At 35.9% G+C, this 13151-nt stretch overlaps 2 protein-coding genes across 3 annotated transcripts; both read right to left on the bottom strand.

Moving 5' to 3' along the window:
• Positions 1-1225: 1225 nt before the first annotated feature.
• Positions 1226-1735, bottom strand: LOC107794200 (uncharacterized). The gene has a single exon (XM_016616672.1). It carries the CDS (start codon positions 1733-1735, stop codon positions 1226-1228), a length of 510 nt encoding a protein of 169 aa, XP_016472158.1.
• A 5194-nt stretch (positions 1736-6929) lies between these two features.
• LOC107794202 (nifU-like protein 3, chloroplastic) lies at positions 6930-9906 on the bottom strand. 2 transcript variants are annotated; one of them, XM_016616675.2, is made up of 5 exons: positions 9768-9906; positions 8742-8899; positions 8251-8353; positions 7510-7808; positions 6930-7388 (listed from the first exon to the last, which is right to left on the bottom strand). In XM_016616675.2, exons 2-5 carry the CDS (start codon positions 8853-8855, stop codon positions 7197-7199), a joined length of 708 nt encoding a protein of 235 aa, XP_016472161.2. In that variant the 5' UTR covers positions 8856-8899; positions 9768-9906; the 3' UTR covers positions 6930-7196. The 2 variants fall into 2 exon arrangements, with proteins under 2 accessions (XP_016472161.2, XP_016472160.2); XM_016616674.2 differs by having other exon boundaries at positions 8251-8368; positions 9768-9900.
• Between the last annotated feature and the right edge of the window lie 3245 nt (positions 9907-13151).

The following is a 13151-nucleotide window of genomic DNA, read 5'->3' as shown; positions in this document are numbered from 1 at the left end:
CTTTTTGCACTCTTAGACCGAATTGGTTTTCAACCATTGCACAAAACCTCTTTATCAAATTACATGTTTCACTATTTTCTTTAAGAAGATAAACCCATACCCCTCGACTATAATCATCGACAATTTTGAGAAAATAATGTGCTCCCAGCAAAGAAGGAGTTTTATATCTCCCCCATATGTCACAATGAATCAAAGCAAATGGTCTGGTCTCTTTATTATTACTATCATCAAATGGTGTCCTTGTATGTTTTGCTCTATAACAAACATCGCAAGACAAACTAGAGTTTTTGCTAAACTCGACATTAACTAAACTAGATAATTTAACCATGCTTGCATATGAAGGATGTCCTAATCTTGCATGCCAAAGACCTTCATCTTCGCTTCGAACAACAGCTAGACTCCAACTTGGTGCCATGCCTTCTAAACAGTAGACCCCATCAGTGATTTTACCCAGTCCAATCTGCCTCTTCAGTGAATGGTCCTGCATTATACAACTAACAGAATCAAATAATATTGAGCAAGCATTGTCCCTTGTTAATTTGTGGACTGATATTAAATTACAAGCAAAAGCAGGAATGTATAGGACATGGCGAAGGGTCAAGGTGTTTGATATCTTTGCACTTCCTGCCTCTAGTGCTTTCAGCCTTCCCCTATCGGCCATTATGATTTCTATTGGCTTATGTAACACATAGATATTCTTGAGAATTGATTTATGTGTATTTATGTGATGGGATGCTCCACTATCAGATGTTGACTTGTTCCATCGTCAAACCCAATTGACCTGTTGTTTGTTCTTGAACAGCTGTGACATGTAATGCACGTCCAGTAGCTCCCCTGAATTTGGACGCCCCTTGTAGTTGCCTTTTGCTGCAGATCTCCTCGTGTTCCAGTTGGGAGGGTAACCAACAATCTCAAAGCACTGACTCTTCTCATGGCCAACCTTCTGGCAGTGAGTGCATCTGAGATGCGTTTCCTTCATTGCTCTCTTTCCAGATTGCATAATCATGTTCCCAGTAATATGGAAGGCTGAACCTTCTTGTTTTGCTTCTCTTTGCAACCCAATATTTCGTTGTCCTTCCTCCCTGACCACCATAACATATGCTTTCCTTAGATTTACTATGGGTTCAGCATTCAATATTTGAGATTTCACGCCATCATAGAGTCCTGAATCAAGACCCATAAGGAATTGATAAACCCTCTCTTCCTCTTGCCTCTATTGATGCTCTTATCTGGCCACACAATTACATTCTGGTAAAGGGTCAAGATCATTTAATTCATCCCATAACGCCTTTAATTTTGTGTAGTATGTCAACACAGTTTGTCCGTCTTGGATGAGAAGACTGATGTCCCTTCTAATCTGGTAAATCCTTGGAGCCCTGCCTTGAGCAAAACGCTCCTCCAAATCTATCCAAACTTCCCTTGCAGTCTCGGCGTAGGCTATGATGCTATGCAAAGTTTTGTCAAGGGAATTGAATATCCATAGTATAATCATGGAATTACATGTTTCCCACAAGTTTGCTTCTGGTTTTTCATTGCTAGGTTTTTTAATTACGCCATTCACGAAACCCAACTTGTTCTTGGATCTCAAAACGTTCTTCATGGGTCTGGACCATGTCGCATAGTTTGTCCCATCAAGCAGACATGAAGTGAGCAGCATCCCGAGGTTGTCCGAGGCATAAAGATGGAATGAAGAATTGTAGTCCACCAATTTGACGTCTTGCACCTTTGTGCCCATTGCTGATTTTAATTGATTTCTTCTGTCGGATTGTTCGCCTATTGCTCTAATACCAATTGTTGGACTAAAACAACCCAAAAATACTCTTAACATGGTGTGATATTGTCCGCTTTGGGTCAAGCACGCACGGTTTTCCCCAAAAGGCCTCACACCATTAAGAGATCCCTACACCTTATATGCAGGCTCCCAATTTTTTCAGCTACCAATGTGGAATTTTGTTCGCACACCCAACAATCTTCCCCTCGAACTAAGTTCCACGTGGCCCAGTACCACGATTCACGGGTCAATTTTTCGAGATTCATTGTGTGCCACCAACATTGTTAGAGTATTATGGAAACCGAAGCCCGCAACTAGCTTCTTCTTGTGTGTGCGCCGCCCTGCACCATCACTCCGCCATCTCCATACTCGTTTTGCTGAACCTGGGCTCTGATACCATGTGAAAACTAGTGATAGAGTTTATGAGAAGAAGCTGCTTGCTTCACTAATTTTATTAACAAACAAGACTGTATATATACAATGCTGCGGAGGCTTATCAAACGTGATCTAATAGACTACGTAATAAAGAATAGAGTTCTATACAAACTATACAATGGAAGGAGGAGTCCTATTCTAAGTCTTCCAATAATTGATGCGGCTCAATCTGAAGAAACGTGGTTAAACAAATGTTGGAATCATTAGCCATGTGGTTTTAGATTGAGCCGCGTCAATATCTCTCTTCTTATACTTGTATATGTTTTATTCTGAAGGACGAGTCTAGCTTCGGTAAGCAACTGAATGTGAATCTTAATTTGCTTGTCTTTCTATTCCTATTTGTAGCTGATCTTGGCCATCATCTCTCTGAGTTGTTACTTTATGTTCCTTTTGTATTGCTCAATATAATTTTTAACACCTCTCTTCATATGGTTCTAAATTCTTGATTGCTTTAGGCGTTCCGTATAATTTTTTTGTGCAGTGGTAAATTAAAGAGGAGTCATGTGCACACTAAGCTCCCACTATACACGAGTATATGAAAACACCAGACCACATTGCGTCTTATGTAAATAGTTTTATTTTGTATTTCTGAAACTGCCTAGAAGTCGATCAACATTTATCCATTTAATTTTTTTGTTGATGATAAGTGATAAGTATAATATACTCACAATTCACATATCATATAAGTTGAGGAAGAGTTGTTTGCCTATCACTATGACCCCGCGGCTTGTGCCGCTGTGCATCACAATGTTCATGGTCAGCTCAGGTTTATTATTTTCGCTTTCAAAAAAACGGAGAAAACAAAAGAAAAGAAGAAAATGTGGAATGCTATCTTTTTAAGTGACTGTTGGAACTACGTAATACTATTTTCAAAATTTAAGTTTCTGGTTCTAGTCCAAATTAAATGACTTAGTATGACTTTATTATTAAGAGTAGAGATAAAAAGGTGAAATTTTTATTAACTTTCTTAGGTGAGAAGATTGATTAATTTTATTTTTAAATGATATGATGGAGAAAATTTCACATTGGCAAAACATTAAGTTGCAGCTGTGTAACTTTTGAGCTATATGATACTCCTACATGATATTATTATAATCAACAACAACAATAACAACAACAACAACCCAGTAAAATCCCACAAGTAGGGTCTAGGGAGGATAGAGTGTACGCAGACCTTACCCCTACCCCAAAGGGTAGAAAGGCTGTTTTCGATAGACCCTCGGCTTAAGCAGATGAAAAAGACAATATATCAGTACCAACAGCAGAAAACATAGAAATAATAACATAATCAAAAGTACCAGAAAATAGATGAAAAACAATAACAGTAACACGTAAGAAAGGCTCGGTACTATGAAAAGTGAAAGAGAAGTGTGGACACAACAATAACCACTAGCACTCTAGGACACAACCCTGTCAGACTAGCCTCTCACCCGGTGCGGAGTAGCAAAGAGCTCCGCTACCCCCTACCCGCCAAGATGAACCTGTCTTGAACCTCGTTCTGAAGCTGACTCTGATACAACTTGTTAGGACCGAAAAAAGTCAGGTGTCATGCGGAAGCTAGTAAAACAAACCTTCAATGATGATAAATCAGACAACAAAAGAGAAATCTACCAAAAGAGACACAAACATTTAACGTGGTTCGGTCAACTGATCTACGTCCACAACGGAGATGAGTAATCCACTATATAAAAGAGAGTACAAAATATTGATAGAACAACCTCACGAAAAGGCAAACACAAGTGATACACTAACACTTGTACCGTAAAATTCTCTCCCTAAACACGACTCTAAAACCCCAATGGCTACATTGTGGATGCTGCTGAATGAGAAGGGAGGATCCTCAATTTATAGAAGACCAAACCTTTTCCTACAAGAAAAAGGACTAGCCAAATATGGAAGATTTATAATTTTCTTATACAAGAAGGAAAACCCAATTATAGTAAATGTGTTGCCTTTTCCTTCAAGAGATAAAAAAACTAAATATGGTAAGAAAATCAGGACAATACCTAACAATTCTTCACCTTAGCTGGAATTTTCTAACGAAATAAATTTGATCCACCTTCTTCACATAGCCTTGAACAAGCCGCATCTCCAAATCTCCACCATAAAGTTTGTCTCAACGTGCATAGCACACCGGTCAAATTTCTCAGACAAAAATCACGATTATCGCCAAATATGTTGCGGCTAAAACTTAACCCGCCAAGATGAACCTATATTGAACATCGCTCTAATACCACTTGTTAGGACATAAAAAATCATGTGCCATGCGGAAGCTAGTAAAGCAAACCTTCAACGACGATAAATCAGACAACAAAAGAGAAATCTACCAAAAGAGACAAAAATATTTAACGTGGTTCGGTCAACTGACTTATATCCACGGCGGAGATGAAAAATCCACTATATAAAAGAGAGTACAAAATATTGAGAGAACAACCTCACGAAGAGGCAAACACAAGTGACACGCTAACACTTGTCCCGTAAAGTTTTCCCCTTAAACACGACTCTCAAACCCCATATGGCTACATTGTGGATGTTGCTGAATGAGAATGGAGGACTAATATATAGAAGACCAAATATTTTCCTACAAGAAAAAGGACTAGCCAAATATGCGAGATATATAATTTCCTTATACAAGAAGGAAAACCCAATTATGGTAAACATGTTGCCATTTCCTTCAAGAGATAGGAAAACTAGATATGATAAGAAAATCAGGACAACACCTAACAAATACTTATTGGGTCGCCCTCTACCTCTTCTTATACTTGTCAAAGACAACCGCTCACATCTCTTTACTGGAGCGTTTGGACTTCTCCTCCGCATGTGCCCAAACCATCTGAGCCTAGCTTCCCGCATCTTGTCATCCATCGGGGTCACGCCCACCTTCTCCTGAATATCTTCATTCCTAATCCTATCCATCCTAGTTTGCCCGCACATCCACCTCAATATCCTCATTTCTGCTACTTTCATCCTCTGGATATGCGAGTTCTTAACCGGCCAACACTCTGCCCCATACAACATGGCTGGTCTAACCACCGCTCTATAGAACTTACCTTTGAGCCTCAGTGACACCTTCTTGTCACATAGGACTCCAGATGCTAACCTCCACTTCATCCACCCCACCCCTATATGGTGCACGACATCTTCGTCAATCTCCCCATCTCCCTGTATAACCGACCCAAGGTACTAGAAACTGCTTCTCTTGGGGATGACTTGTGATTCAAGCATCACGTCCACGCCCACTTCCCTCGACTCAGCGCTGAACTTGCACTCTAGGTATTTTGTCTTAGTTCTGCTAAACTTGAAACCCTTAGACTCAAGGGCCTGTCTCCAAACCTCCAGCTTCTCGTTAACGCCGTCTCGGGTCTTATCAATCAGAACTATGTCGTCAGCGAATAACATATACCATGGCACCTCCCCTTGAACATGGTGTGTCAGTGCGTCCATCACCAGAGAAAATAAAAATGGGCTAAGCGCAGATCCTTGGTGCAGTCCCATAACAACCGAAAAATGCTCTGAATCGCCTCCCACTGTCCTAATCCGGGTCTTAGCTCCCTCATACATGTCTTTAATTGCCCTAATTTAAGCAACTGGAACGCCTTTCGCCTCTAGGCATCTCCAAAGAACCTCCCTAGGTACCTTGTCATACACTCTCTCCAGGTCAATAAACACCATGTGCATATCCTTCTTCCTATCCCTGTAATGTTCCACCAACCTCCTAATAAGGTGGATAGCCTCCGTAGTTGAACGACCTGACATGAACCCGAACTGGTTATCAGATACAGACACAATTCTCCTCATCCTCCTTTCCACCACCCTCTCCCAAACTTTCATGGTATGACTTGGTAACTTGATACCGCTATAGTTGTTACAATTCTGGATATCGCCTTTGTTCTTGTACAACGATACCATCATGCTCCACCTCCACTCATCCGGCATCTACTTCATCCTGAAAATAATATTGAACAACCTAGTTTACCACTCCAAACCTGCTCTACCCACACTCCTCCAAAATTCAACCGGAATTTCATCTGGTCTGGTCGCTCTACCCCTACTCATCATACGCATGGCCCCCAACCTCCTCAACCCTAATGCGTTTACAGTACCCAAAGTCTCGGTGACTCTTGCAAATTATTATTATAATCACTGAAGTAAATATTTTCAATTGACTAGAAAAGGAAAATGGAAAGTCAAATTTGCAGAATTATATTGTTGAATGAGAATCCAAGTAAAATGGGTATATTATACATAACATCTGTACGTAGCTAATCAATGTTCCCATCAATATGAAATATGCCAATCCTATACTACTATATCAACTTCCACAGTATATGTTGAGGAAATTCCGGTTAAACTTGATATCCAGTAGCTGATCCAGAATTTGAATTTTACGGGTTCGAGTTCAAGATTCTACCACAATTCATTTGATTTACACTGTTCAAAATTAATTATTTGTACTTATTTGATATCAAGTTACTAAGAAACTGATATCTGACTGTAATCTGCAGTACTTTTTCGCTGGTGTGCAAGTGCTTTCAGTATAAACACAGTAGATATGAACTTCTGAGTTTGTATTGACATGGCAGTTTCACATCTATTATTGATCATGATTAGTTTGGTCTTATCGACAGTTTAACTATTTACTACTTCAGCTTGTGCAGAAACAATAGGTAGTTCCGCTGCCGTGTATTAAGTACAGATCATGCTTCTTTAGATGCAAAAGGAGTCAGTAAAATGAACTAGACCACCATATAGTTCCAGAAAATCATCATGTAATTTTTAAGTTCATTTTACTTACAATTTGGAAGAATGTTCAGGTGAAGTCTTCCATTACTTGGCACATTATAAGTTCAAGAAAACTTCTAGAAGCTCCTCTGTGTTACATGCAATAGGGTAACATGTAGTCTAGGGATAAAGAATACTACATTTATACCAAAAATGATGTTACTGTAATTCTTGCAGGAAAACGTCGTCATATGGCTGAGCATTTCCTTCATTCTATCAACTGAACTGCAGCAATAGCTGGTATTGCATCTCTTAATTTTTGAGTAAGAGCTACACGAACTGTCATCACGGAAGCTGCCGGTCCACTCAGTCGAACCTTAACAATGTAGTCATTAATCTGAACAAGCTCAAGTTCTCCACCACCTGCTCCTACCAGATATGGTCTAATCTCTCCAAGAAGCTGACATTATTGGAAATAATGCATTATTTTGGTTCTAAATACTACTTAGAACAAGCTAACAGTAATTACACATTTCAATAAATTATTGGAAATAAATCTGCAGAGGCCAAGTGTCTTGTACCTTCTCAATATTTTCCTCATTTAACTCAAGGCCAGTCTCAGAGTCCTGAATCTGCTCTACTTCCATTATTTCAGGGATTTTGTCGCGAAGGCGGGTTTCAATTCCCATTTTAAGTGTCATTGTGGAACTTGGACAAGATCCACATGCTCCCTGAAGCTTAAGAACTACAACTAGGCCATCGATCTCATGTAGTACAACATTCCCTCCATCTGCCATTAGGCCTGGCCTGACTTCATCTAGAACCTTCTCAACATTTTCCTCGGTTAGAGGAAGGACACAACTTGGTGACACTGCAATACCTACAGTATCAACAAACAAAATGGATAAAATATCACGACTAATTTAGGTACATTAGTAAATCGAACAGGATTATACGGCAATACCACAATTCCATCGAACAGAGTAATGTAACACATAACAATCTCAGAAGATGCATCGCGAAAAATAAGACCTTAATAAGATAGATCAAGACAAAAAAATGATGTAAGTCAGTTCAATAATTTCATTGGATTCTGAAGGCAAAAATTACAAAGATGATACTAGGAATTCACAGAACAATACTGAGTTGATAACTCTGAATCAAATAAAAGGCAAAAATTGAAGGCAGGTATTTCCTGTTTAAAGTGTGGAAGTGTTTCAGTAGTGGTAGTAACTTCAGCCGAAAAAGAAACAAGACAGTCAGCTGCCTCTAAATTTTAAACAAGCAATAAAAACTAAATGAGATGAATCAGCGTCATTTACCTGCATTATTTCTTCTTTTACCAGTTCGATTGAGCCCAAGGTATCGTCTAACATGAAATTGACCTCTTTGAAAAGAACTTTGCTTTGACGAAAATGGACTGCCCTGCGAAATACAGTTCTATGAAGAGATATTGACATCAACATTACGTCACGGAAAATATAGAACATTTCTCCAGACACACACACAATTTAACAATGTAATCAGAAACACAAAATTGTGGAAACGAGGAGAACAATTTTATATCAAAACACGTCCATTGGATAAATATGTTTTGTAAGTTAGAGTTCAGAATTCTAGCTTCCTTGATTAACGTAACCACAGAAGAATCTCATTATGTAGAGAAGAATTTACATACATAAGTGTAGAAGTACATAATTGTTTTCTGAAACTAAATAGTATCCTAAAATATGCTGAATACAACATCATCCTATAACACGAGTTAACAAGATATGTTTGATATTACTCTTAACAAACAGAACAGTGGTAATACCTTTGGAAAGGAAGTCGAGGCAGGAGAGAATCGTTCTGATGAATGGCTAGCTGATGATGACACCGTCGGTTTGAGACCTTGCGTTTGGGTTGAAATTGCAAACATTATGTACATAAAGTATCACCAAGTGTGAGGGCTCATATTTCTTGAGTATATTCCTGGAGTACATGGTTCCAACCGATTTAGAACTAGAACTAGAACTTGCGTTCAATTGAACCCATATCTTTCGACTTGGAGCATAAATTTATGTGCAAAAGTTCACTAAAATTGCAACAAATTGTAGATGAACCCATAACTTTAAGACTAATGAGTTTATTACTAAGAACTTTAAAGGTTGAAACCATAGAGTTTACATCCTGGATCCGCCTCTGTAATACTATAACTCTGCCCTCCCCCCCCCCCCCAACCCACACCGTCCACCCCAACATAATGCCCACAAGTGAAAGAGTTTTCTGAAATCCTAAACCACAATTGATTTTACTTCTCCTCCTGCAATCCACCTTCCAACCCAACAAAAACACTTTCTTGCTCGCTTCCAATTTATATGCCAACTTTGGACGTTCCAAGGTATTAAAATCATTCCATTGTTAACGTTTTCCTATGTAACAACAACAACAACAACAACAACTATGCCTTAGTCTCTACATTTTCTATATAACATTTCCCTATATAACTTTCAAAATTGTCAACAATTCAAATTCACTTTATTGTTCAAATTTTATATAACACTTTAGTCATCTTTAACTTCTCAAGATGTTTGACTCCATTCTATTAATAAAATATTAGCATATATAACTTTCACAATATACAATAATTCAAATTGTATATCTTGAAAACAATATTTTCCTTATCAACTATCTTTTCAATCATTAATTTTTATATGCTTAATCACTACCATTTGCATTACTATTGTTTCAAGAACCAGAAAAGAAAATTCTTTAACACTTTTATCTAAAATCCTCACAACCTCAGTTCCAAACTAATTTGGGGGAGTTAAAAGGAAGAGTGATGGTGAAAAATGAGTACCTTGTACGATGATCAGTCAGTAGAAATGTGCAACTGCAACCAAACGGAGTTTCGAATCCCTTGTCTCAAGTTTTGCGTTGGTAGATTGTCATTGTAAGGTGTATGTTGGGCAGTTATTTAAAGGAAATGGATGTGGTTTGGACACGGTTTCACTATTATGTGGCCTTTTCACTTACCGTTTGCTGATCTGTCTTTCCACCACCAATTTTTTTCCCTTTCTTTTTAAAAAAATATTCTACACAAGGGAAGGACAAAATGGTGAGGGAATTATAAAAGTGTATAATCTAATTTATCAACAAAGTGATATGTGAAAGTTCGATAGTCAATCAGTTGAATTATAAATTTCAATCCCATATTCATTTTTATTTCTAGTACTCGTCTCTTTTTTCGTTTCAAAGTTTATAACTTTATATTATACTCATGGGACATATCTATGTAGATGTGCCTTACATACTTGGGTAGAATGATGTAGGTGATGTGAACTGATATGATTAATTACCTAATGAAATTCAATTTCTATTGATTAAAGATATTTAAGTTTAATTAGAAATGGAATACTCGAGAAACAAAAGAAATTTTTTTATGAAACTTTTCTGTACTATTTAAAAGCGGCTTTCATTTTTCCTTAATTAATTATAGTATTTTTTTCATGAATACCAATAATTTTGACAGGGATGATATATTTTCTTTTGGTTACTCGAGTATTTAATAATCAACTAAAATTAATTAATTTGTCAGTTAGTTTAGATTATAGTTTATTTTGCATAAAAGATGCAATGTAAATAAACTCTATCGTAAGTATCATCTAAAAAAAAGGTATCGTTTAATACCCTTTTTACAGGTTTTATGTTTATATTAGAGTTTTGATATTAACTTATGAATTGTATCTTCAAAAAATGGATAAATAAGAGAAAAGCTTTGAGGCCTTTAAAAGGCAAGCAAATTTGTTGCACGTGACTTTATTGTATCCAAAAGTTAATGTAAAAATAGCATGGGCTAGCCAGTTTTCGGACTGGTCATTCAAAAATAGTCAGCGTTTGCAAAGTCATTGAAAAATAGTCACTATTTTGCTGCAATACGGAAAGATAATATCGTGGAGATCGGTGCACCTGTATATGAATTTCCAGCATATTATGCTGGAACTCCAACATGCGGAAAGTTCCAGTATAATATACTGGAGATTGGAGCACCTGTGTATGAACTTCCAGCATATTATACTGGAACTCCAGTATAATATACTGGAGTTCCAGTATATTATATTGGAATTCCAGTATAATCCAGTATGTTATACTGAAGTATTTTTCGGATTTTGAACAATATTTTCTTTCAAATTTATCTTTACATAAAAAGTGACTAAATTTCGATTACTTTTGAAATTGTGACTAATTTTAAGTGACCACTTATAAATTTGACTATTTTTGAATTTCTCCCAAAGTTAATATCATTAGGATGATACCTTATTGTTTAACGATAATAGCAAAGTTAGGTTACCTCGTGAATTTCAAGAAACCAAAAAAACTAGGTACAAAAATGTAAATGTTCCCTCAAACTCAGCTGAACTTCTCTTGCCTTTTGTAGCGAAGATAAGGGGCGGAGGGGAGCATTAGCCGTGAGTTCAGATGAACCCAATGATTTTTGCTTAAACTTTATATTTATATTAAAAAATTTATAAAATATATATAAATATTTAATTACGAACCCAATAATTAAGATAGACTATGTGTTCGGTAATGAATTCAGAACGCATAAATTTCAAATCCTAACTCCGCTTCCAAACACATATAGAGCAGTTAGTTACCCGAAACCCACGACTATGCAGGGATGGTCCCTTAACTATAGGAAATATGTTTAAATATAGAAACTTAATATAGAATTATGGTGCGTCAGTTAAGACAGCTAAAGGCTAAAGCTCGAGAAAAATCTCAAGCGTAGATTTGAAAGTTAGAGGTCAACCAGATTTTTTGATTGGAGAAAAATGTATTTTTCGGATAATTGCAGTTCTTATTAAAATTTGTGAGTGTTATGTGAGTGGAAAAAAAAGGTTCCAATGAAAAACACTCTGAAAGTCCTTCATTGAACTTTTTTTTTTCGAAGAAAGTTAGTATTAAAACTTTTTGAAAAAAATTAAATAGACATATTTTCAACTAAGTTTTCAAACAACGCCTCCTCAACTTATTTGTTTTTTTGGTACATTGAAAAATAGTACTTAATATAAAAATTAAAAACTTTTCGTAAGTTATATTGCTTATATCAGTCAATCTCTTCTCAACTCTCCTATCAAGATACTAGACTAAACCAAATTACTTCTACACAAATATTATTTCAAAATGAAGAATGAACGTATATTAAACGTGTTAATGCAAATTAAGGTAGGTAACTAACACATGAAATAAAAGAAATACTCCCTATGTTCCACTTTGTGAAGCTTATACTATTTGGGGAGTCAAAAAAAGGTTTTCTTTGACCACAATTTTTGTAAATGCTTTTTAAATATTTAAGATTATTAACTATTGTGACTTATAGTATAATTTCTAAATATGTAGAATTTGTTTTAAAAATAGAAATTCTATATCCGTATTCACACAAAAAAATTAATCAAGTTAACTCTTGTACTCCAAAAGGTTCACATAAACTAGAACAATTGAATAATATTTATATCCACAAATGGTTGAAAGATCTTTACGCATAAAATTTTAACAGGTAAATTCTATAAATGGTCATATAACTATGGTTTTTTTTTTACCAAAGTTATCTAACTTTATTTTCTCACACGACAATCATATAACTATGATTTTTTGTCATCAAAGTCACATAACTATGTTTTCTTACACAAAAATCATAAAACTTTTACTAACTCACACAAAAATCATAATAATCGAAAAATATAAATTTTTAGTAGTATCTTCTTATTTTGCATTTTTTATTTTTTATTTTTAGTCTAATAAATAATAATCCAATTAAAATAGGAATGACTCAACCTGCCCAACCCACTACTCATATATATAAAATTAAAATAATAATAAAAGTGAATAGTAAATCCTTTAAAACAAGATACTTCTATCTTTTATTTTTCTTTCCAAGATTTTTGTTCAAATTGATAGCATTTTTATTTCAAGTGCTCTCTAATTATACCTTTTATTTCTTTATTTTTTTTCCTTCAAATTCTCATGCATTCCAAACTAAATTTTTTATAGGGGAAGAATTTACTTTTAGTATTATTTTAACTTACGTACATGGTTATTGGGTCAGGCTGGGTTGGGTCATTCCTATTTTAAGGGAAAAATATAAAATTAACCGGCCGGCCGAAACTAATTGCATTTGCTAGTCAAAATATATATATATATATATATATATATATATATATATATATATATATATATATAT

The sequence above is a fragment of the Nicotiana tabacum genome, chromosome 11 (assembly GCF_000715075.1).
Source record: "Nicotiana tabacum cultivar K326 chromosome 11, ASM71507v2, whole genome shotgun sequence".
NCBI lineage: Eukaryota > Viridiplantae > Streptophyta > Magnoliopsida > Solanales > Solanaceae > Nicotiana > Nicotiana tabacum.
The sequence above is the reverse complement of the archived record's forward strand: the minus strand, read 5'-3'. Positions and strand labels throughout refer to the sequence as shown.

Coding starts and splice junctions, on each gene's coding strand:
- LOC107794200 (XM_016616672.1), bottom strand. CDS start 1,735: ATGGGCACAAAGGTGCAAGACGTCAAATTGGTGGACTACAATTCTTCA.
- LOC107794202 (XM_016616674.2), bottom strand. CDS start 8,855: ATGTACATAATGTTTGCAATTTCAACCCAAACGCAAGGTCTCAAACCG. Junction 8,369..8,741: donor CCTCGACTTCCTTTCCAAAG/GTATTACCACTG, acceptor ATCTCTTCATAG/AACTGTATTTCGCAGGGCAG. Junction 7,809..8,250: donor TAAAAGAAGAAATAATGCAG/GTAAATGACGCT, acceptor TTGATACTGTAG/GTATTGCAGTGTCACCAAGT.